Source organism: Pan troglodytes, chromosome 1 (genome assembly GCF_028858775.2).
Source record: "Pan troglodytes isolate AG18354 chromosome 1, NHGRI_mPanTro3-v2.0_pri, whole genome shotgun sequence".
Taxonomy (NCBI): domain Eukaryota; kingdom Metazoa; phylum Chordata; class Mammalia; order Primates; family Hominidae; genus Pan; species Pan troglodytes.
This window is the reverse complement of record NC_072398.2, coordinates 120,985,349-121,010,030: the sequence shown is the minus strand read 5'-3', so window position 1 is coordinate 121,010,030 and position 24,682 is coordinate 120,985,349. Positions and strand designations below refer to the sequence as shown.

Here is a 24,682-nt window from a genome sequence, read left to right as displayed (position 1 = left end):
GGAGAAATAAGCAGGAGGGAGAGACTGCAGTGCTCAGCTGGAAGAGTTGGTCTCAGCTAGGACCACACACAGTCCCCATAGTAGCAGGAGGGAAAGGCTGGGCCACGGCGCATGGACGCTGGCAGGTGAGATGCTGTGGGAAGGAGCTCTCTTCTGATTGTGTCATTTTTCGCAGTGAAGTAGGAGACAAGGTGATTGTCTGAGAGCAGGAAGGGAGGAGGAGGACTTGGAGGGCTAAGGAGGAGTGAGTGTGAAGTAACTGTGTAAGAGATGGGAGAAATGTGTGGGCAGTGGCAGCACGAAGGGCCCCCTGGAGGCTAGGGGTCAGGAGTGTGCAGTGGACTCTCCAGCATGGAGATCGCCAACACTTCCGCAACTCCAAGATAGACAGTTTTTCACATTTGAACATCTCTGAAAGCACGCTGTTTCCGACGATCAGTGAGGCAATTATACAAGCCTGTTTTTTCTGTTTTTGTTTGTTTTTTTTGACGGAGTCTCGCTCTGTTGCCCAGGCCAGAGTGCAGTGGCGCGATCTCGGCTCACTGCAACCTCCGCCTCCCGGGTTCAAACGATTCTCCTGCCTCAGCCTCCCAAGTAGCTGGGACTACAGGCATGTGCCACAATGCCCGGCTAATTTTTTGTATTTTTAGTAGGGGTTTCACCATGTTAGCTAGGATGGTCTCGATCTCCTTACCTTGTGATCCGCCCACCTCGGCCTCCCAAAGTGCTGGGATTATAGATGTGAGCCTCTGCGCGCAGCCCAGAAGCCCGTGTTTTACAGTGGATGGTGCTTACTCTGTAGCAGGCACTTTTGTGTGCACTTTGCATATATTAACCCATTTAAACCTCCTAACAACCCTGGAGAGGTCGGTACTCTCATTATCACCACTGTGCAGATGGGAAAACTGAAGCACAGAAAGGGTGGATAACTGTAGGGAGGAGGCTATGAGTGGGCAAGAGCAGAAGGGGCAGTGTGCCAGGAGCTCTGGGACTCTGTGGGTTCCCAACTTAGCACGTTGAGGAAGTGCCGAGGCTGGGAGCAAGGGCAGTGGCCCCAGGAGTGTGGAGAGTTCCGTGACCACTCTGGTGTGGACAGTAGGGAAAAAGAGGAACACACCCACACATATTCACGTGCGTGTATGTATATGTGTATGTAATGTATGTGTGTGTGTATACTGCTGGTATACGCATAAAATATCACAGGGGAGTACACCGGAAACTGACATCATGGGTACATCTGGAGAAGAAGAACCAGGTGTTACAGGATACAGGGATGAGGAAAAGGAGACTGAGGGATCAGGGGTGTGCATCAACTCCTAGAGGAGAGAAGTGGGTTCTCTGCAAGTTCGGAAGGCCCAGGGGTGGAGGTTAGGGGTGGAGCTTCTTGACTCCCACAGTTAGAGAGAGGGCTTCTCAGCAGGATGATGAAGGTGGCCCAGCCTCATTATCAGAGCGTGGGCTCTGGAGCCAGACGATCTGGTTCAGACTCTACCTCATCACTCAGCAGTTGTTGGGCAAGTTCCTTTACCCTCAGGGTCTCAGTTTCCGCAATGGCAAGATGGGGTGGACAGTGGCACCTCCCCAGTGGGGTTGTCGGGAAAGTGCTTAGGACTGCTCCTGGCAAGTGGAGAGCATGTGGTAAATGTTAGCTATTATTATCCTCGTCCCTTGTGAAGGTGACACTGTTCTTGGGCAGCGGGAGCCCAATGCTCCAGTGCCATCTGGTGCTTCGTGGCCCCGGCTGGCTCCACACCAGCAGATGCACAGCAGTGCTGAGAAGCAAGGTGTGTGCTCCTGTCACGCATGCGCTCAGGCTAGGGCTCAGCAGCTGCTTGTGGGCTCAAAAGCATCATCATGCCCACGAGTCAAACACCTTGATACACTTTGTTTCCCTGAGTGAGGAAGTAGTTCAGCCATCATGCTGAAGAATTGGCAGGAAGCTGTTCCTCTGTTTTAGAGCAGACACCCCGAGGAGGGGGCGAGCCTTCTTTTCTGAGGGAAAAGTCCATTGCCCATCCTCCTCTTGCAGTCACATCCTGATGCCTGGAAGGGGCGTGGGGTTTTCTGAGTCTGGCCGGGGGTTCATCCTCTGTTGCTGCTTGTTAGAATCATGCACCATCACCCCAGGAATCCTGGAAAGAGCCCCTTTAAATGCAAGGAACAATAAGCATTCTGTACTGAAGGTGCCAGGCTCAATTTACCCCCAGATTAGCACTGGGCATCTGTGGTCATCTCCATCAGCAAGAGTACCCCTCTGAGCTGCAGGCTGGAAGGGAGGGTGCCCAGGGACCACCTGCACCAGGCACTTTTCTCCTCAAAGGTCAAGTTCACCCTCAGATGCTTTCCTGGGCCCTGTCAACGTCAGATTTGGTTCCATCAATTTGCTGGGTGATACGTATGTGGGTGATAGGTATTCATTACACTATCTTCTCTACCTTTGTACATTTTATAATAAATATTCCATAATTTTTTAGTGGAAAAAGAGCAATCTTAACAAACAAATTTTTGTTCTATCCAAAGTTGTTGAATATTCCATCCTCCAAGAAATCGCCAAGCTATATAGGGCCAGCTCTGATCTGCAGTTTGGGATTGTGGTATCCTCCCAGGAGTGGCTGTCTCCATTTATGAAATTTGACCCTGAAGTGTTACTAGGCTGAGGAATTTATTCACATCTTTATTTATCCTAAACCTTTTAGGTTTAGGGTGTGATGGAAATCTTAATGATGGTATGAATTTGGGTCTCACAGGTAGTCTGGACCTTTTTGTGAAAATGATTGACATAGATAAAAAAGGAAATAATTACCAAAAAAAAAAAAAAAGGAAAGAAAGAGAAGAGGAAAGGATAATAAAATGAAGCCAGTATTAAAATAGCCATGTTTTAGAAAGTAGAAGTTTGAAGTCCTAAGATCGTCCTCTTATTCTAGAAGACAGCATCTTAGCCCAAAAGGCTGGTACAACTTTGTAGCCCCTTGTCTGGTCCCTCCTGCTCAGCTCACAACTCATAGAAAAAGGTCAGCTTTTGTCTAGTCTCTCTCTCTCTCTCTTGCTCCCGACTCTTTCCTTCTCTCACACGTGCCAGCACTGTTCATACAAACAGGAGAGGAGATGGGCTCCACCCCTAAGCACAAAGTGTTGAAAGGAGACGAGACACATAAACCTGTGACGTGGGTATTGACAAGAGCTGTGAGAGCTCAAGGACCAGAGGCAATTAGGAAAAACTTTAACGAAGAAATGATATTCATGGTGGGTTTTGAGAAATTTGTAGGAGTTTACCAGAAAGTGAGTAGGAGGAAGGGAATTTCAGGAAAAAATTACAGCCTAGGCAAAGGCCAGAGGTGTGCTTTTGAAGAGGAGTAAGCTACCTGCATGTAGAATGTTCAGAACATAAAGGAATGGAAAAAGATTTTCTAGAAGACAGTGGGGAACCATCAGATATTTTTCAGCATGCAAGCGACGTGACCAGAGCTGTGTTCATCTTGTTAAAAAACAAAAACAAAAACAAAAAAAACCCACTTCAGCTAGATTAAATGTAAAAGTTTAATTGAGCAATGAACAATTCGCGAATCGAGCAGCCTTCCGAGCCAGAGTAGGTTCAGAGACTCCAGTGCAGTCATGTGATGGAAGAAGATTTATGGACAGAAAAAGGAAAGTGACTTACGGAAGACGGAAGTGAGGTGCAGAAACAGCTGGATTGGTCACAGCTTGTCGTTTGCCTTATTTGAAGTTGGTTCAAGCAGTTGGCCACATTTGATTGGCCAAAACTCAATGATTGGCACAAGGGTAGGCTACAGTCTGTTTACACCTCCACTTCTTACAGTTCATGATGTACAGAGAAACCTTTAGGCCAAACTTAAAATATGTAAGGAGGCAGCTTTAGGCTAAACTTGATTTAATAATCTCAACATACCTTCTTTTAGAAAATTTCATAATTCTTCTTAGTTAGAACTCACCAAACTGCTCAGAGCCCTCCCATGAGGTGCTGGTTTCTAGCCTAGGAGAAGCGCCCAGGCTCCAGCAGATTGTGGTAGGGCTGTTGTGATTGACATTTGCGAATACCAGAGGAGGCCAGCCAGCATGCCTTCCAGGCATAAGTCACCCTTATGCCCATTTCTGGAGCATTCTTGAAAAATTATTTTTCAAAAACTCACCCAAGAGATGGGAATTAACGCAAGTCCTTTCCCGGTGGAACTATGATTGTTTTCTTCTCCTTTTCTATTCTCCAAATTTCTACTAGGCACAGTACAGGCCCCCATTTCCTTATCCACAATACCAAAATCCAAATAGCCATGAAAAACAAAAATTGGTTTGGTTTGGTTTTGATCCTCCAGAACTCACTTGGAAGCAAAATGACCTGCACAGATGTGAGGCTATTTATAGTCTTTATTGATTCACTTGGTGTGAATATTCATATTTTGCTGCAGAAATACTAACGTGTTTGATTACAGGGTGCTGCCCCAGACCCCGCTGGGGGTGATATGTAATTAAGTAGCATATGCATCACATTACCTTTCTAAAATTAAATTAGAAACAAAAGCTTGTACTCCAAAACCAGTCAGCCCCCAGGGCTTTTAGATAAGGAACCGTGGGCCTGTATTACTTTTGTAAAGAAGGTAACATTTCATCTTACTTTAAAAACCAGACATCCGCCTATGCAAGGGGGTGGGCCCCCAGCAGTACAGGACAGCCCTGCCCTGTTTCTCTGGTCACCTGGCTCTCCCATGCTCCGCTGTGGCTATTTTAAACCCTTCCAATCCTTCACACCCTCTGACCTTCCTTCCGGCATACTCATCCCCAGCAGATGATTTTGCCTCCTGCTTTACAGGGAAAACAGAAGCTGCCAAGAAACTCCCTCAGATGACAGAGACAGAAACCGACCATAAAACCTGCCTGCAGCTGCCCCATCCTGTCCTCCCTCCCTCCTCTCTCAAATGAGCAGCCCAAGGGTGGTCCTATGGAGGACAGCTTCCCACCCCATCCCGATCCCTACCCTCCAGCTTTTCAAGACACTCCATTGAAAACAAAAACAAAAAAGAAATCAAGACAACATATAAAAATGCAACCCTTTGTTGATTTCATAGCCTTCTCCTGATACTGCCCTTCTCCTCCTGATCCGAGGCTTGCTTCTCCGAGGACCTGCTTACCCACATTGCCTCCATTTCCTCCCCTCTGCCTCTCTCTTTTCTTCACTTCCCCTGGTTTCTTGCCAGGGAGCAACTCCGAGGAAGCCTCTGAAGCCCCCTGTGGCCTCCTGCGTGGACTCCCTCAGGGTCTTTCACTGGCAGCACTGACCCTTCCTCCTCCAGGCTCTGGGTTTTCCTCTTGCCTCTGCTGCTTCTCCTTCTCTGACTCCCTTTCAGGAGACTCTCCCTCTTCCCTGCATTCAGTGTTGGAGATAGGAGCAGGCTTTTGCTTCTTATCCCTCTGTAACTACAGCCACAGCCGCAGCTCCTGCCAGCACACCTGCTACTCAGAAAGTCTATCTCCAGCTTGTCTCTCTCTGACTCCAGGCTCATCTGTCCAGCAGACCACTTGGCATTTCATTTTAGATGTCTTAAAGACACATTCAGCTCAACCTTTGTAGAACTAATGTCCTGATCCTCCCGGCCCAACACCATCGACCTGTTCTTCTCCCACTGTCCCCATCTCCACCTGCTCAGGTATGCAGGCCAGAGACATGGCCCTCACCTCGGCCTCTCCCTCTCCAGCATCTCCCATCTCCAGTCCATCCCGAAGGTCTCCTTGGTTTGTCCTGCGAAGATCTCTCCATTGGCACCACCCAGCCCCTTAGCAAAGCCACTGTCCCCTCCAGCCTGGACCCCAGAAGCCGCTTCCTCGAAGGTCTGCTGAATCCACTTACTTCTTTTGGAAATGCACATGATTGTGTCCCCACTTCTTTAAACCCCTCGGTGGCTTCTTGGGTTAGGTGCTTTCTTAGGGTGAAGACAGGATCTGTACAGGCCTTTGATCGAACTTCTCTCCTCTCCCAGCCCTACCTGTGCCACCCCCACCTCGTCCTCACTGCTTCAGCCACCCTGGCACCTTCCATTCCCTTTTACACACCATCCTCTGTCCTATCTCAGGACCTCTGTCCATGCTTCTTCCCGAATGCTCTTCCCTCCCCTTGTGGCCTCGCTTTCATCAGCTTTCAAATGTCAGCTTGAGGACCCCTTCTTCTGGGAAGCCTTGCCTGGCCTCCCAACTTGTTCAGATCCCCTTCTTATGGGCTCTCCAAGCACTGGGTGCCCAGCCTTCACAGCCCTTGTCACATTTGCAATTTAGCATTTGTTCGTGGGATCATTTGACCAATGTGTCTCTCTCCAACTAGAATGTAAACTTGGAGAGCCTGATTGCTTCTATTCCCCATGGCCTCTGCATCGCCTAGCACCAGGCCTGGCCCACAGCAGGTGCTCAGAGATTGATGGATGAGTGGCTACATGTCATTGCCACAGGGAGGCCTTGACACCTTATACCTAATAAGTACACAGGGGTGGGCTGGGGAGAGGGTCTCCTCATAGATGCCAAGGGGCCCTTAGATCCTTAAGGCCTGGGTTCTGGGCTTTCTTGGTGGACTAAAGATGGTTTTACTTATTTTGTGCTGGATGGGGGACCTTAATCTCCCCTGGAGTACACATGCTGTCTGACCAGGCAGTCCTCCTGGGTCTCCATTTGTGCCCAGGCCCTGAAGCTCAAAGGCTCGACTACCATCCCCCACCTCTTTCCCCTCAGCATGGGGGTGCCGCCCTCAGCCTCACTGCTCTGCCAGCGCTCTGAGCTTGCCAACATCTCAGCTGTTGGAGTGCTGCCAGGAGTTGAGACATGCCTAGGAAGCTGCTGAGATGATGGCAGGTGGGCCCTGTGTCCTGGATGTTATTTAGGGCTGTGATATTAAAGACAGCTGAAGTCCAGACGGACCCTAAAGTCCAACACCTCACTGTTCAGGTGAGGACTTACCCACAGGTACTCAGAAGGGGCAGCCGGGCCAGGACCCACACAGGGCTTGTCACCACAGGGAAGTGAACTCTCTTAATTGGCTCCTTGCCTCCTTAGTCTGTCTGGAGTGAGGTCACTTAGGTTCACCTCAGCAGCAAAGGTCGCAGGGGAAAATGCTTTAAAGAGTATAGGTGATAGAAAAACTGAGTCAGGAGTTGGTGCTGGGGCCGGGGGCGGGGGCCTGGCCCAGAATATCTATATTTTAGTTATCACTCTGCCCCGACTAACAAGCTCCATTACCTTGAGCAAGTCATTTCATCTTTGGGGTCTCAGTTTACCCTTTAAAAACATGAATAGTAATCCTTGCTTCCTGCACCCCCGCAAAACACAAAACACCCTGTCCTGACGAGGTCAGCCTCATTCTCTTGGGATTGAGTGCCACTATGTACAGGCATTACTTGTTGCTATACATTTGATCCTCACGTTCACTCCGAGACTCTATTACTATTCCCTTTTTTTCAGATGAGTAATCTGAAGCTCATAACACAGTCAGTGCCACTTACCGAAAGCTTCATAGCCATTTAAAGATGGGAGTCAGGATTTGGATCTGGATCTGTCTGAGACTCTAAAGCTCTGTGCTGGGTCCAAGGCTTGGTCCCTGCCCCAAGGAACAAACAATAAAAGGAAAATAGGTTGGAAAGGGGCTTTGGAAATTGCTCCATGCCATCCAAATGCTGTTGCAGTTCAGGCTCCTGTCAGGTATGAGGGCAGATGGAAGCTTAGGTGGAGGCCCTTTCTCCAGGAATTGTCTAGGTTCTGTGCTTCAGGTTGGGTGGTGGTGGGGAAAAGCAGGTGGTTTAGGTTTTTTTTCCTTTCATGAGGTAGAGGAGTTTGAGGTGGAGAAGGCGTCAGGGAGATTCTGGTATTCTCAGTTTTCTTGTGCTGCTGTGCAAGCTGTTCACTGCAGGACTCTAGGAGGCACTTGTCACACTGTAGTCCAAGTGAATGGCACTCTCTAGAGCTGTGTACTACATGACCATATGTGATGGCCTTGACGATGTTCCTTAGTATGATGGCTGCATGGGAAGCCATGGTAGCAGTTAAATTACTATGTAAGCACTCAGCATTTATGTTGTCTTACCAAGTCCTCACAGTCATCCTCTGAAGTTGATACTCCTGTGATCTGCGTATTGGGGAAACTGAGGCTCAGAGGAGTAGGGAAATTGCCCAAGTTCACACAGCTTCTTACCACTATGGGCTGCTGCCTCTGAACTCTGTTGAGGCTGAGAAAGGGGGTGTGCATGTGAGAAAGGGGGAGTGCACATGAATAAAACCATCCTCTCTGTGTCTCTTTTCTTCCTCCTGCCTTGGTCTTCTGCCATAGCTGGACAAGATGCTGGACCCCCAGGTGTGGCGGGAGGCAGCTACCCAGGTCTTCTTTGCCTTGGGCCTGGGCTTTGGTGGTGTCATTGCCTTCTCCAGCTACAATAAGCAGGACAACAACTGCCACTTCGATGCCGCCCTGGTGTCCTTCATCAACTTCTTCACGTCAGTGTTGGCCACCCTTGTGGTGTTTGCTGTGCTGGGCTTCAAGGCCAACATCATGAATGAGAAGTGTGTGGTCGAGTAGGTGGCATCTCTCCTCCTGTCCCTCCTTCTCCCTGTCTACCTTACCTGGGAGTGGGCAGGGGTGGGGGCGCAGGTGTGCATGGGGAGAGAGGTCCCCTCCACTCAGACTGAGGAATGGAGATCAGAGGAGCACTCTCTGTCCCCAGCTCCGGGCCACAGGGACAAGCTCAGAGATGCCTCTGTCAGTGACCCATGAGGGTCCCACCTGGGTGCCTGGGAAGAGCCTCCAGGATCTCACCCATTGCCCACCCCTGCCTTCTTACCTGGTCCTCTCGGTTTTGTGCTGCAGGAATGCTGAGAAAATCCTAGGGTACCTTAACACCAACGTCCTGAGCCGGGACCTCATCCCACCCCACGTCAACTTCTCCCACCTGACCACAAAGGACTACATGGAGATGTACAATGTCATCATGACCGTGAAGGAGGACCAGTTCTCAGCCCTGGGCCTTGACCCCTGCCTTCTGGAGGATGAGCTGGACAAGGTGCGGGGACAGGCTGCCCTTCCCAGGACAGGCAGGAACCCAGAGAGCAGCTGTGGCCGGCGGGAGCTTGGGCTCAGGCCTCAGGATGCTGACAGGTAGTCATTAGTTTACTTGGTAAGCAAGGATCTGCTGTGTGTCCAGAGGGAGTGAAAGGGAAGAAAGGTATTGGCCAAAGTCCCTGCCCAGAGGTAGGCTTGAGCCTAGACAAGAAGTAGGGCAGACACACACCTCTCAGAAGTCACAGTAAGTGTATGGGATGATGTTTCCATTTACTGAGTGGGCTTCTCGTGCATCAGTCACTGCCACAGGTAATGTACTCAGAACAGTGCCTTGACATGGTGTGCATCAAAGAAGTGTTGAAGTTAGTGTTTGCCCGTTGCTGTCTATCTCTTTTGACGCTCAAGACAGCTCTATGAGTTGAGTATTCATATTGTTCCCTACCTTACAGATGAGTAGCCTATGAGATGGGGGGCTTGATCAAGGTCTCACAACTAGTAAGTGAGAGAGGCAGTTAGTTGGGTCCAAATCCAGTTAGTTGGGTCCAGAGCCCATGCTCAGAATCACCTCTTGATGCTTCTGCCCCTCCCCAACCTGTCCCCATTCCAATCTCACTGCCATGATGACTCTTAGACTTTAGGGTGGTCCTGGGGGTGCTGACTCCTCCTCAGTGCTCAGGCCCAAGTTAGGACACCTTGCTTCTATTTATACTTACATAGCTGGACACTTTCAAAATGACTGTTCTGTTAGAAGGGGTAACAGGAAAGGGACATACCCACAGCATCTTGGGAACCAGGCTGGAGCCAAGGCTCACATGGGGCGGAGCCAGCTCCCATCAGCCTGGGTCAACCCTGTCCTTCATGGGACTGGGGAAGGGGGTGCTTTCCCTGGGCTCTATGTTAAAAGTCAGCTCCATTGGATGGTACCATCCTAATGCTGAGGGAGCTGCATCCTGCACCCCAACCCTTTCCCTGCGGATCAAGAGCAAAAGAGCCCAATCTCGGGCCCACTGCCCTAGTTTCTTCCCCAGGTAACTGGCAGCATAAAGGACCTCCCCTTTTCACACTCTCTGAAACCCTGCTCAGTTCTCATGGGCATGGCCTGGTTCTCTGAATAAAACTAGGTTTATAGCAGTGTTTTCATACAATACAACTCCGATAGCATTCAAATGACAAGATTATACACTCACTTAGTGGGGAAGAAATGTTCCCTTACAATCACTGAACATTACAGGGCAACGTGTAAGTGACAGGGGGCAGTGTGTGGTCACCTGACCCACAAGCATGGCCCAAGCATTAAAGCAGTGATTCTCTACCTTGGCTACCCATTAGAGTTCCTGGGGTATTTTTGTTTGTTTTTAAAAAAAACTCTGACACCCAGCTTCACCCCAGACCAATCCAGTCATTGTCCCTGGGGTGAGACCCAGGTGTCGGTGTTTCTAAAGGCTCCGGTGTGCTTCCATTGAGAGCCGAGGCTGAGACCACTGCATGAAGATCTGCAGTTCAGAAGTTCTGAGCTGGGAGCGGCCACAGTGTGGCTGGAGCAATCAGGAAAGACATCTTAGAGGAGCAGGGTCCTGAGCTGGGTGTATTTCTAAACATGAGCATCTTCACTTGAATCACCTAAGCTCCTGGTACAACCTTTAGATTCCAGGTCCCACAGGTGAACTCCCAAGTTGGTGTTTTTGAGCTACCTCTAGGGGATTCCAATGCCTGCTAAAGTTCGAGACCCACTGGCCAAAATCAACAGGATTTAGGTGGAGGTGGGAACCCCTGTGAAAGAGGGAATAGTTATTCCAAAAGTTCGAAGGGCAGAGGGAAGGAAGCAGTGGGCTCCCTGGGGAGGGGTGACCTCACAGGCCCTGCTTTCCACCCCACCTTCAGTCCGTACAGGGCACAGGCCTGGCCTTCATCGCCTTCACTGAGGCCATGACGCACTTCCCCGCCTCCCCGTTCTGGTCCGTCATGTTCTTCTTGATGCTTATCAACCTGGGCCTGGGCAGCATGATCGGGACCATGGCAGGTATCACCACGCCCATCATCGACACCTTCAAGGTGCCCAAGGAGATGTTCACAGGTAACTCCTCCCTGCCCCCATGCCCAGGCTCTGCAGGCTGCCCTTGTAGACAACAATTCCATTCTGGCTTCTGACTGGGTCCTTCATGACCCCACACCCAGAAGGCTCCACCCCACACTGGGACACAGCCGGAGCCTGGCTGTGCCACTCAGTGATTAGCACTCACAAGCCAGGAAGAGAAAGCTACTTGGAAATCTGGAGCAAACATGAGCCGGGAGGCCTGCATCTAGGCCCCTTTGTTAGTTCACTTGCCCCTCTCCCCAAGGGCCTGCTGAGTCATCTTGGGAAGTGGGTGCTGAGTCGTCTTGGGCAGGGGCACTCACTGGCCTTGCGCCCTGTTCCATCTTTGTCACTCCAGTCCCGGGCTGTGTCCACAGTTCCCTTCGGGGTTTGCTGCATTGATCTAGGGCCCATAGAGGGATACCTCTCATCTGCATCCCTAGAGCGGGGTATCTTTCTGTTCTCAAATGGGGAAACTGAGGTGGAGAAAAAGACTGGTAACAATCAGATGAATCATTTAAGTTAAATACAGCAATTAAGTAGAGCACCTGCCACGGGCCAGGCCCTGTGCTGGGGCAGAGGCATGGGATGAAAGTTAGACACAACGCCTTCCTCAGGTGCTCCCCGACTAGTAGAGCGGGGCTCAGAACCTGAGCATCTGGATCCCTCGTGCAGGACTGAGCCTGCTGGCAGGAGGGCTGCAGGCATGCTTGGGGGAGGGATGTGATGGGAGGGGCCTGGGTGCCCCCGAGACCCCCAGGGCCCCGCCCACCCTGCACCTTTGCCCCCAAACCGGCCTCCCGGCTCTCTGTAGTGGGCTGCTGTGTCTTTGCATTCCTCGTGGGGCTGTTGTTCGTCCAGCGCTCCGGAAACTACTTTGTCACCATGTTCGATGACTACTCGGCCACCCTGCCACTCACTCTCATCGTCATCCTTGAGAACATCGCTGTGGCCTGGATTTATGGAACCAAGAAGTAAGAGGAACATGGGGGAAAGGTGGGATGGGAGGAGGGGTCTGTCCTATCATGACTCCCTGGAGAGGCAGATCATAGGGTCACAATGGCAGAGCTGAAAGTGCCCTTACGGATCATTTAGGGAAACTGAGGTGTAGTGCAAGGACATGGCTGCCTAAGGCCACTTGTCCAGGGAGAAACAGAGCCAGTCTGAGGACTGGGTGTCCTGGGTGCAGGTCCTGGCATCATCCTTAAATTACCACAGCACCTTTCCTGGGTACCAACTCTTCAGAATTCTGTTAAGTTTTTGTGAAAGGCTTAGTGGGTCTACAAGAGGCTCTTGCCCTCCGAGAACGTGTAGACTTCAGCAGCCTGGTTCACAATTGTAAGGGTCTAGATAGGGGTATGAGATGAGATGAGGTATGATTTTGGCCCCAAGTTTGGGGTTGTGCAGGGTAAGAGGATTCAGCTCTAAGAAAGGATTGGGTCTCACAGCCTAAGCCTAGGGCAGTTGTACACTTACTGTAAACTCTTGGCCTCATCCCTCATGTTAGGGCAAATACGTGTTCCCAGGAGTTCTAGAACTAGGTCTCTCTGACTCACTCAGCATCGACCATGACCACATTGTCCTTGTCCTTGGCAAGACCCACCTCCACTAACCCACTTGGTCTGACCCTCCCTGATGCCTGGACCTGGTTTGGCAGTGGGGCTCTTTCACAGGGGCCGTCTGCTTCCTAGGAGAGCACAGGAGGGGACAGGGAGTGGGGGGAAGGACACTCCTCTGCTTCCACCTGCTGTGGGCCAGGGCTGTAAGACACTGCCACAAAGGACTCTGGCTGATTTTTGTGTCCTGGACTCCTTCGGCAGTCTGGTGATGTCCCTGTATGTTACTTTAAATGCATAAGATAAAATGTGTAGGGTTATATAAGAAACTTATTATATTGAAAAATAGCGAAATATCATTTAAAATTTGTGATATAGTAATGTATGAGCACTTTATTTTTAATGCATTGTTACAAGATCTAGCTATAGATCTAATAACAGTGGTAACTTTGAAGTAGTGATGAAAATCAGTGATGACTCAATATTTTCAATAACTGGGATGTAATATGAAAATATCTATAATCTATTGGTGACAGTCACAGGTATTGTTAATACTACTGTGTTTGCTTGCATTCATAATATAATAGAAAGTAATGCAAGATTTCAGTTAGCGGTTATTGAGGTAAAGATGATTCTTTTGTATGCCATTCAAGCACAAGCCTGCCTGCCTTCCAGAATTCTGCTCACCCCTTGGTGAGAAACCCGAGTCAGGGCAGCTCTCTACCTTTGGACTCTAGAGAAGTGTACTTCTACTGCTTTTCCAGCAGGGGGAGCCTTCAGCCAGGCCAGTGTGAAAGGGCTAGGCCCCTCCCTGAACACACAAGCTGTCTATACATAAAACAGACGTGCACCTGCCCAGGGTGTGTCTGGTGGGCCCTATCATATCTCTGGATGGGGTATGATGTGACGGAATCAGAGGAGGTTAGAGGAGGACAGTAGAGCCTTCCCAGAAACCAGCCAGACCACACACAATGAGCACTGAATGTGAAGAATAGAAGAGCCCAGGAGGGAGGGACTGGGAAACGAAGACTTTCTGGAGGAGATGGTGATGGGGGAAGAGGGAGGTGTGACTGAGGGATGCCAACTGCTGGACCCTCTGCTATGCCTGGCAGGTTCATGCAGGAGCTGACGGAGATGCTGGGCTTCCGCCCCTACCGCTTCTATTTCTACATGTGGAAGTTCGTGTCTCCACTATGCATGGCTGTGCTCACCACAGCCAGCATCATCCAGCTGGGGGTCACGCCCCCGGGCTACAGCGCCTGGATCAAGGAGGAGGTGAGGGGTGGGGCCCCAAACCCCAGGGACATTTGCATCTTCTCAGGCCTTTAATGCAACCACTGATAGGGATACACCTTTCTAGGGCAGCTGCTATGTGCCAGGCCTTGCCAGGTGCCTCACGCCTAAACCGCAATCTTACAACAAGCCAAAGACAGAGGTGGCATCATCCCTGTAGCACAAATGGGGACACCGAGGCTCAGAAAGATTAATGCACTTATCCAGTCTTTCTAACCCATATTCTCTCTCCATGCCTGTGGAGTGGAATTAGTCCATTTTATAGTAGGAGAAACCACCCTAGACCCTTTCACCAAGGTGACCAGGTAAACCCCCATCCTTGGCTGTGCCTGGCCAGGATGGTGGGAGGGGAGAGGAGTGGAAGGCCATGGGTGAGGGCAGGAGAGCAGTCTTGGAGGGCCTGGGTGGGGAGTGCTGTCACAGTGCCGGCAGCAGCCCTTAAGGCAGCCCACCCGCAGGCTGCCGAGCGCTACCTGTATTTCCCCAACTGGGCTATGGCACTCCTGATCACCCTCATCGTCGTGGCGACGCTGCCCATCCCTGTGGTGTTCGTCCTGCGGCACTTCCACCTGCTCTCTGATGGCTCCAACACCCTCTCCGTGTCCTACAAGAAGGGCCGCATGATGAAGGACATCTCCAACCTGGAGGAGAACGATGAGACCCGCTTCATCCTCAGCAAGGTGCCCAGTGAGGCACCTTCCCCCATGCCCACTCACCGTTCCTATCTGGGGCCCGGCAGCACATCACCCCTGGAGACCAGCGGTAACCCCAATGGACGCTATGGGAGCGGCTACCTCCTGGCCAGCACCCCTGAGTCGGAGCTGTGACCACTGCCCCAGTCCTGCCCACCTCTCCCCCCACGCTCAACCTGCCCACTTGTCCAGGCCTGGCCTCTTTCTTGAGGTGGCCACCAGGCCCAGGCCAGGCCCTTTGCCCAAGAAGAGAGGATCTGCCCTGCCTCACTCCCCTCTTCAGTCCCAGTAGACTCTGCTCCCTAGCCCTGAGCAGGAGGCTGGGAGTAGCTCTGTTTCCTAATTCAGGACCCCACTCATCTAGCCCTCCAAGAGCCTCCGCCAAATTGCAGCCATGTAATTGGAACAACCCATCAGTCCTGCCTCCCAGTCCATGGGAGATTCCAAGTGGCCATTGCAGGAGTCACTCACCTCCCTCTCTCCCTGTAACTTGCCACCTGCAGTTCTTAGGGCTGTGGGGTCAGATGGTGGTGGTGAGAGGCCTTGGGGCTGGGGAAGGAGAGTGGACTTTGGCTCACTCTGCCATGGGAACAGGACACCATCCTGCCCAGCCCAGACGGGGTTGCTCCTGGCCCAAGAGGCTACCTGCTCGAAGGCGGAGGGTGGGAGCAGGTGTGCCAGGGCTCAGAGCTCAGACTTGGGAGGGCCTAGACAGAAGCCCCAAGTTCTGTTTTCTGAGGTATGTGCTGCCCTTGGCTTCAGCATGAGCCTTGGTAGCAGAAGGTGAGGAACCTCCTCTGCCCTGGTCCCTGGGTGGAATCTTCCCATGTCCTTGGCCCTGCCTGGGGTGTGTGGTGTGTGCTCCTGCATCTTGTCTGGGAGTGCAGTGACCGGGACCAGAACCTTCCCCACCTCAATTAGGGCTTAGCCATCTCCCTGTCCCCAGCACCCCTCCCCAGCCCACAGTGGTGGCCTCTGCCTCTTTCCTGGAGAGAGAAGGACAGTGCAAGGAGAGGTTTCCAGAGCACAAATTGTTGGTTCCTAGCACAAATTAGATGGTTTGGAGCACAATTGTGAAGCACACTCCCCTCCCTCCTCACCTGGGGTCCAATGTTCTGTCTAGTGGCAGCTTTTCCCCTGGAACAGGGGTCCCCGGAGTTCACGGGCTTATCCCCAGGAAGCCTCACTCCTGCGGAAAGACAGATAATTTCACTGCCCCTTTGAGCCACCACTCACTCTCCTTATTACACAAGCACAGCTGCCCAGTGTGCACATCATGTGCAGACACCTTGGAAACCTTTCCCAAGCCTTCCTGGCCCACAGTGGCCAGTGCCATAGGCAGTGCTGTGGACAGTAGAGGCTGCCAAAGGCAAGGGCTGGTCTTCAGGATGGAGGCCAGTCTGTGCAGAAGGCTGCAGCTGACAACAGCGACCCCACCTGCCATTACCTTCAGGGCCTCCTCTGGAAGAGAACCCATTCTCAGAGTGCAGCCAGGGAGGAACCTGACCCAAGAGTAAATGTCTGCAGAGAGATGGATGGATGGATGGATAGATGGATGGATGGGTTGGGGAGTAGGGGTGGATGGATGGATGGATGGATGGATGGATGAGTTGGGGGGTGGGGGTGGATGGATAGATGGATGGATGGACGGATGGGGTGGGGGAAGGAAGGAAAGGAGGGAGAAAGGAGGGAATACTGGCTCTATCTTTGAGAGCTCTGGTGGGCAGGGCAGAAACAGGCCACAGTGCTCAACCCGGACACCCTCACGAAGGGTCACAAGTCACTCTTGTGGCTCAGATTGCTCTTAGGACCTGGAGGGACAGACCAGAATCAGGGTCCCCTCCTTCACCCCCGAGTTCCTTACTGTTCCCCCAAGCCTGGGAGCGGTCTATCCCCCAACCCTGCCATCTCCCTTACTCATCCCTCTTCCACACCTTCCCCTTTCTAGCCCCCTCTGCCCTACCTGTCTTTCCTGAGTGTTTGAGGGGAGAGAGAGACCCACATCTCCCCAAAGAGATGAGCTTTTGGGGCACAACATCCCACCGTAGGCCCCCTCACCCGACAACACCTCCTACCTGGCCCCTTGCCAAATCCCAAGCAGAATTAGCAACAGGAAAAGCAGAGCCCCAGGAGAGACACTCTACTATATATACTCTTCTATATATTCTGTTTCTATTGTATATTCACTCTGTACATGTGGGTGTAAATGCTGTTAAATGACAAACCCAATATTATACTGTGGCTGGTGGACTATTTTCATCCTCAGTGCTGTACAGATCTATTTTCATTGTATATTTGATATATTTTTAATTTTGTAGCGTGTGGCTGGGCCAGGCCCCAGCGGGAGGGGCTGAGCTGGGGCTGTGTGCTTGCTAGGTGTGGGCGCGCTAGTGCTCGTTGTAGCCTTTTGCTGTGTCTTCGCTGTGTGTTAGACGTAGGGCCTAGAGCTCGGGGTGTGTGTGTGCGTGCTGTGTGTATGGTGTGCACATACGTGAGTGTGGGTGTGTGTAGCGTGCTGATCTGTGACTCCCAGTGTTCACCACCTTCCTGAAGACCACGCTCCCTCCCCCTGCCTCCTCCTCCTCCTCTTGGCTCTATCGGGAGCCTCAGGGCCGGCAGGGTGCCTCGGGAGCCCCCTGCTATGGGGAAAGGCATGTGTTTCTTGCTGGTGACTCATTGCCTTCACACCACTGGGTTTGCCAGAAACAGGGAAGGAGGGCGTTAAGGGAAAAAAAAAAATCCTCAAATTTATTTACCAGTCAGCTTCTTGCTGTTCCCAGTAGAATCGCTAGCTCTTCTCCAGAGGAAAAGTACTAGGATTCTTAAGATGGCGAGACCCCAAGAGGGATCTCATAGCACTGCTGCATTTGCCGTTGACGCAGTCCTGACAGTGTTTGAAAAGGGCCGCCTGCCCCCTCCCCACTGTGCTTTTGATGCCTTTGGAGTCAAAGGCAGGTGGGGTCACCTGATGAGCTAAGATCCAGCCCCAGAATCCTGGAGGAGCAGGAGGTAGCAGGAGAGGACCAGGTCCCCAAGTCCCTTCACAGGGTCCCCACCCCCACTGGCTTTGGTGCTGTCCACACAGTGCCCACCAGAAGGCAGAGGGAACTCCAGGGCAGGGATGTGCCTGAAAGAGTCAACAGTCCCCTGATCCCCTACCTGTGCCTGCCCTCCAGCCCCATCACCAGCTTCTTGCTCAGGGAGCCTTCCGCCCTCCTCACTGAGGCAACATGAAGCCCGAGGCCCAGATGGGGGCTGAACAGGTAGGGCACATCAGTTAATGCCAGTGAGGTCGGCTTCTGCCCTCCAGCAATACATGTGCAGGGGTTGCTGCTTTCCCAGTGCCAGGAGAACCCCCGCTCCGAGTCAGCCTGTGTGGGTCATGAGGCTGGGGCCCAGGAGACATGGTCCCAGGCACTGCACAGGCCTGCAGTATTACCAGGCAGAGGGGCTGCTTTTCTGCCCTTCCTCACCCCCACGCCCCACCCCACTCCCCCAGAGTACTCCCCACTGTGAAAAGAGCTGGAAACTAAACTGGTTAGAATGAACCTGGCTCCCTGAGCATCCCTGGATCCTTCAAATAGGCCCTGAGATGTGAGGTCTGCTGCTTCACTGGGACCCCATGACTTTGGCTGGGGGAGGGGTCCTAGGGCCTCTTCTCATTGAAAGCTCTGCTTTGTACAGACCCAAGCATACACACCAGGCCGTCACTTTGGGTTCTGGCATAAGTTCAGAACAATTCAAGTCCATGTGTCCCATGGCTGGTCAGAGCCCTGGGTCAAAACCACTCAGCCCAGGGGAGGGGATGAGGCATTGTCACCCTAGACCCCTCTTCCTCTCTCCCTCACCATGGTGTGCAATAAAGTGTCTGTTCTTACCAAACCCTTCTTGCCTTTCTCACCTGCTCTTGCAAGGAGGGAGAGGGAAGGGTGGCCAAGGATCCTGCGGGAAGCTTTGGGGTGAAAAGCTTGGACTGGGATGGGTGGACAGGACTGCTGAGGGGGTTGTGGGTGCTGGCTGGCTGAGGAGCAGCGCGGGGAGTGTGCACAGGTTCATATCTGTATTTTCCTAGGAATTGTCCTAGGTATTAACAATGCACACACTTGTAGAGGGCCCTATTGGGGGTCCAGCGATTCCACGTCTAATTTCCTGTCATCTTTGCAACCATTTCCTAAGGGAGACCCTTTGCTGTCTACATTTTTCCAGGTGAAACTGCATCTGAAATGAGGATGGTATTTGGTGGTCTCTTACAGGACCCTGTAGGGGAAACTCCTGTCCCGCCTGACTACCAGGAAAAGCTATACTTGTCAGCCTGGCAAGGGTGGGGTGTGTGGAGGCCCACCTCAGGGAAGGACAGGGGTGGGAAGGTGCCAGTGTTGAGAGGTCTCACAAGGACCAGGACTCTCTTGGGTGCTGGGGGTGGGGGGGTGGGCTCCCCTGGAACAGGCATATTCTAAAGTTCTGCCCCTCTCTTCAAGATAGCTATCCCTTTTGCAAACTTCAGTAGAAGGTAAAGATGAACTAGGGGATCTGACATCACCTCTGTTCTAACATTCCAGCCCCAAGTATTCATTTATTAAACACCCACTGAATACTCAGCACTGTGAAGAACGGACTGTGCTGGTGGCTGGGAAGCTCTTCTTCCTGCCTCACCCTCTAGGAGCACCGACATTGAAAGAAACAAGAAGTCTGGCTCCTGGAGGAGGCCTCACCCCCACCCCACCCAGCTCCAGGCTGGAATGATGCTGCTTGCACTCAGACGCACACAGCCAAGGACCCTGAAGGAACCTGCCATTTTCTTCTCTTGCCATAGAAAGTGTTGTTCCAGGAATAGCCACCAGATGGCAAGAAAACCTTTCTCGCCAGATCATAGTCTGCTTGCCTTCCTCTCTGTCATTTATTCCTTTGTGGGTTAGTTTATTTGTTGAACAAACATTTATTACATACCCACCCTGGACAGGCTCCATGCCAGCTATAGACGAATAAAGATAAAATCAGCCCCTGCTGTCCTGAGTTTGGCAGAGGGAGGGGACCGGCCCTATGACTCCACATCTCCCCATGTATCTTTCAAACCGGGAAATGGCCTGGTGCTGAAAAAGTCACTCCTTCTCAAGTATTCAGTCTTTTGGTTGAAGGTAATGTTTTTGGTTGAGATGCAAGCCCTCCTGCCAGGAGGGGCACACAGATCCACCAAGATGCAGCATAACAAGGGCTTTGGTTCCAAGGAGCTCTAGAGTCATACTTCTCAAGTTCAAGTTCAAATGCCACCCAGCTTCCTGCTTCCTGGGAGGCCTTGAGGGAGTCATTTAATCGCTCTGAGCTTAAATGTCCTAGTCTGTAAAACAGACATAATAAATAGATTGAATGAGATAACACATGTTGGTCCAGTTATCTATTGCTGTGTTCCAAGTTACTCCAAATCTGAGCGGCTTAAAACACCCATTCTATCTCGCAGTTTTGTGAGTAAGGAATTCAGGCAGGACTCGTCTGAGCAACTCTTCTGGTGGCAACCAAGGTTACTCAGTGATATTCAACTAGCAGCGAACTAGTCTGGAGGGTCCAAGGCAGCTGCCCTCACATTCACTCAAATGCCGGGCACTCCAGTGAGAATGGCTGGAAGACTGAGTTCAGCTGGGCCTGCCGGCCAGAGTGAGCACCTACAACTGCCTCTCCAGCATGGCTACTTGGCCAGACTTCTGACTGAAGGGCTTAGGGTCCCCAGAGAGACCATTTCAAGAGACAGGAGGTGGAAGCTGCCAGGTTTTTAAGGCCTGGGGCTGGAAAATGGCACAGTACCTCTACCATCTTCTGTGGGTCACAGCATCTGCCCAAATAAAGGGGAAGGCACACAGAAGCCCCCCTTGTTGATGGGGAGTGGGGAGAGTCTGGCTGCCCATGTAATGGGCTGATTCTAGAGTGTTAGGGATCTTTGTCCTCAGTCACCAGCACCTACATGGAAGCTTTCTCCTGAGGGGATGTCAGCTTAGAGACACAGAACTGGGACACACAGCAGGTCATTTCTGGTGGGAAGGTGAGTGGTTAAGTTTGGGCCCTGGGTGGAGGGAGCAGTCAGAGGAGGATGAGAAGGGCATGCAGGAGGACAGGTGAGGCCACTGCTTCTGCCTCAGGTTTGCCCCAGGGCAGGTGGCATGAGTGGTTTGAATCATGGGTCTGTCGCCAACCATACCACCTTGGGGAAGCCACTTTAACCCTGGCATCTCCATTTTCTGATCTGTAAAAGGAGGACGACAGTAAAATCTCTTCCTTAGAGATGGTATGAGGGAAAAATGAACTTCATCAGTAACATCTACTGGAATACAGTATCGACTTCTTTCCATATGGGGATACAATAGGTGCTCATTAAATATTTCCTTCCTTGCTTGCGATCCTGGGCAAGGCCATGGGGCCTACTTCATTCTCGGGGCCCCATCACCCATGCAATGAGCCATCTCCTAAAGCTATTAACAAAGGACAGTTTCAGCCTAAAATCCAGAGAAGCCAAGGAAGGAAGGCAGAAAAGGAACTCTCTCCAGGAAAGGGAGTACCAGAGTGTGGGGGTCTCACTGATCCTGTACATTATCATGTTCACCCCAGCAGTCACCACCAGACAGCTCCAGTCACAGGGACTTGGGCCAAGGCTAAAGTATTCCACAGACCACAAGGCTATTGTGGGGTTTTGTTTTTGTTTTCTTTGTTGTTGGTTGGCCCCAAATTCTTTTTAATACTTCTCCCATCAAAAGTGGAGTCTACACTCCTCCTCTTGAATCTGGGTGAGCAAATGCTTCCTGTGACCAACAGGGTATAGTAGAAGTGATGCTATGTGACTTCCAAGGCTAGATTAGGAAAGGCCATGCCACTTCCACCTGGTGTTCTAGGGATACTCATTCTAGAGGCAGCCAGCTGCCATGTAAGACAGCCAACCACCCTGAGACTGCCATGCTAGGGAGGCGATATGTTTGCAGATGCTTAGGTTGACAGCTTCAGCTGAGCTTCCAGCCAACAGCCAGTGTCAACTGCCAGCCACATGAACACAGCATACTGAACGTTTAGCCCAGCTGAGCTTCAGATGTTTGCAGCCCGCTGACATCTGATTGTAGCTGCATAAGAGACCCTAAGCAAGAACTGTTCAACTGAGCCCTTCCTAATTTCCTGACCCATAAAATAATAAACAAAATAAAATGGCTGTTGGGTTTATATCACTACATACTAGGGGTAATTTGTTTCATAACAATAGTAACCAGAATATGAACCTTAGTGATTATCTGGTCAAACCTCCTTGTACAACAATGGGGGAAACTGAGGCCCAAAGAGGAAAAGACCAGACTTCCCACAACCAAGCAAGGGGAAGATTGGGGCCAATGCCTGGGTTTCTTGACTCCCAATCTAGTGCACTCTCTGTCACACAGCAAGAAACTGACAGGGAGGACTCCTCCCCCGCCACCCCCCGCCTCATTAATTCCATGCATCAAGCAAGCATGAATCAGGTATTTTGAGTGCCTGGGATTGCGCTGAGCACTGGGAATATACAAAGGACCAGGCAAGAGTCCCTGGCTCGCAGAGGCAGTCACAATCTGACTTGGGCATCTCCCCTCCTGGCACACTCACTGGTGCCAGGCACGCTGCTGCATTCTTTAATTACATCATCTTAGGTGGGAAGAAACCTGCGAGATGGGAGAAGACTATGCCTGTCATTCAACCACAAACCCTTACAAAGATTGATCCATGCCAGGCACAGTCCTGGCTGCAGAGCATAAAGACTCAGTGGGGATCTGCTCTCTGTCCCTGGGTCTGAGCTGCCTGGGTTCTGGGTCCCTCCATTCTGCCCAGGGCTGACCCAAGCAGGGAAGAATCCCTGGACTTCAGGAGCACCCAAGAGGAACCTGAGTTTGGCCTGTCTCTCCAGACACCTGCTTCCCCTTTCCCCAGGATATTGCTGGAGGGGACTGGGCCCATCAGGACTAATTAACTACTCTAATGGAATGAACCAGTTTTTCCTGGAACTTAGCCCAGGTGGGAGCAATCTGTACTTTTCTAGATGGAGAAATGCTAAGTGTCAAGAGGTCTTGCCAGCCGGACCCTGGGCTAGCGTGCATGTGGCAGGCGCGGCGGCAGGGGTGTGCTGTCTGGATGCAGGCTGAGTTCCCAGCCCAGGAGCCTTAAACAAGGAGGCCTCTAGGGTCCACTCAGCTGGTGGCCCCCATATCGTTCTCTGTCCTTGGCCCAACCCCAGCCCTAGCTCCGTCTCTCAGAGTTCGCTGCTGCTGCTTAGGCCTGACATCCCTAAGTGGGGGGAAGGTGTCCATGAGCTAACACTCAGGTCCCCTCCAACCCTATGACTCCAGGTCCATAGTGTATGAGGCCCTGAGCCCTGCCCAGGCCCGAGCTTCTGGTCTCTTCTCTTTAAGAGCTGGGCCCTCAAAGGCCGCCTTTGAGCCCCAGATACAACTTCACTGGGATTACCACAGCAACCCAATCCTGCTTTCAGTCCTGAGGCAGAGCCATTCTACTGATCTTCACAAGACCTGAATTACTAGGGCTAGGTTCTCCCCAGAGCCCCTCCCCCCCAAGAAGGCTCTCACATTTGATTTGGAGCCTGCAAGTCTCTGCAGGCTGCTTGGGGTTGGGGGAGGCAGGATGAAGTGAGCTGAGACGCAGACAGGAGGCTGCCAGCCTGCTCTTGCCTTCCCTTCTCTTGTTCCCCCATGAGCGGGGAGGCCCTATCACCCTCTAATGAGTCTGATAAAGCAATTCAATTTTCCAGGCTGGGAGAGAGTGAGGCATGCTGGGAAAGGATGCTGGCTCCTTGGCCTGGACCTGAAGGAGGCTCAGTCCCTGGCAGGAGCTAGAATACCAAAAAGGGAAAGTGTGAGCACCAATGGATAGGACCTCGCCTTGGCCTGGAGCCCCTCACCACAAACAGGTTTCAAAGAAGGAAGATGGAGAGGAGATTGGATGGCTCCAGTCATCCTAAAGAGGCTGAGCCCATACAAAGCTCCCAGTGGGGAAAGGGGAAGGGTAAACGGCTTTGATTTCAGGCTTTCAGCTTCTACGGACAGGGTCAGCGTCGGCACTCAGAGGGTGAGGACCTTATTATGCGGGTGGAGGGGGGGCCTGGAAAGGGTGCAGGTGCTTGACAGCCTCCATCGGTGCCCCTTTAGAATCTCCCATGGCCCTCTCTTCCTATTCTTTCACCACACCCTCACCCATGATGAGGGAAACCCGCTGTGGCTGACACCTTCTGTGAACTGGCTTTCAGACAGGTGCTCTTCCCTGACAGCCTGAAGAAACCAGGGCATTCAGGAGAGGACAGAAGAGAAAAGGTGAAAATGAGGGAAAGAAGCTTGGGGAACTAGGAATTTCCAATAGTGGCTGCTTTGTGGTCTTGCTTAAGCCTGTCAGGTATCAAGGTCTTGGAGGAATGAAGAAGGGAGGGAGTAGGCAGAGTCCCAATGGCAGAGTTAGGCTAGAAGATGTACCTGAGGTCCTGGCATCAACAAGAAGCCCAGAATCTGCTGCCACCCCATCTGCCCACATCACAGCCCCCAGAGCTCAGGGCGAGGTCTGGAGCCAGGATGTTCTAGCACCACCAGAGGGCAGCACCCTCACATCCATGGTAGGCTGTGTCACAGTAGCCTGGGCAGGGGGCTCTCCTATCCTTCCCCAGCTCTGTGTTTTGAGGGAACACCAAGACCTCACACAAAGAAATGATGGGGACAAGTCCCATAGTGCTAACTGCAGCATATCGACTCCCTCAGAGAGGTACACGTAACAGGTGAGCCCAGAGTTCTAGAATAAACCTTCAGCAAGGGTGAGGCATTCTCTGGAGGCCTCAGGACTGAGGCTGAGCTCCCCTCTCCCGAGCTGGTCAGTGCACAGAGCTGGGAGCCCTGGTCCCATGCACATTTACCCAGCTGCCTCTCTCAGGCTGGGCCCTCTGTTTTTGTCAGTTCTTCCTAGGTTCCCATGCCCGCGTCCCAACTTTCTGATCTTCCTCCCTTCCCTCTTGGCCTCCTTTTTCCCTGGCAGC

At 51.9% G+C, this 24,682-nt stretch overlaps 1 protein-coding gene and 1 pseudogene across 1 annotated transcript in view; both read left to right on the top strand.

The window, feature by feature from the left end:
* SLC6A17 (solute carrier family 6 member 17) overlaps positions 1–18,537 on the top strand; it is a 51,642-nt gene extending 33,105 nt beyond the window's left edge. The window contains exons 7-12 of the mRNA XM_016925880.4: positions 8,315–8,556; positions 8,849–9,041; positions 10,922–11,114; positions 11,929–12,088; positions 13,783–13,945; positions 14,422–18,537. Of these exons, the coding sequence (XP_016781369.1) occupies positions 8,315–8,556; positions 8,849–9,041; positions 10,922–11,114; positions 11,929–12,088; positions 13,783–13,945; positions 14,422–14,790 (1,320 nt within the window). The 3' untranslated portion in view covers positions 14,791–18,537. The remainder of the gene's footprint in view (positions 1–8,314; positions 8,557–8,848; positions 9,042–10,921; positions 11,115–11,928; positions 12,089–13,782; positions 13,946–14,421) is intronic.
* Positions 16,187–16,914, top strand: LOC101059166 (uncharacterized; annotated as a pseudogene).
* Positions 18,538–24,682: the final 6,145 nt, after the last annotated feature.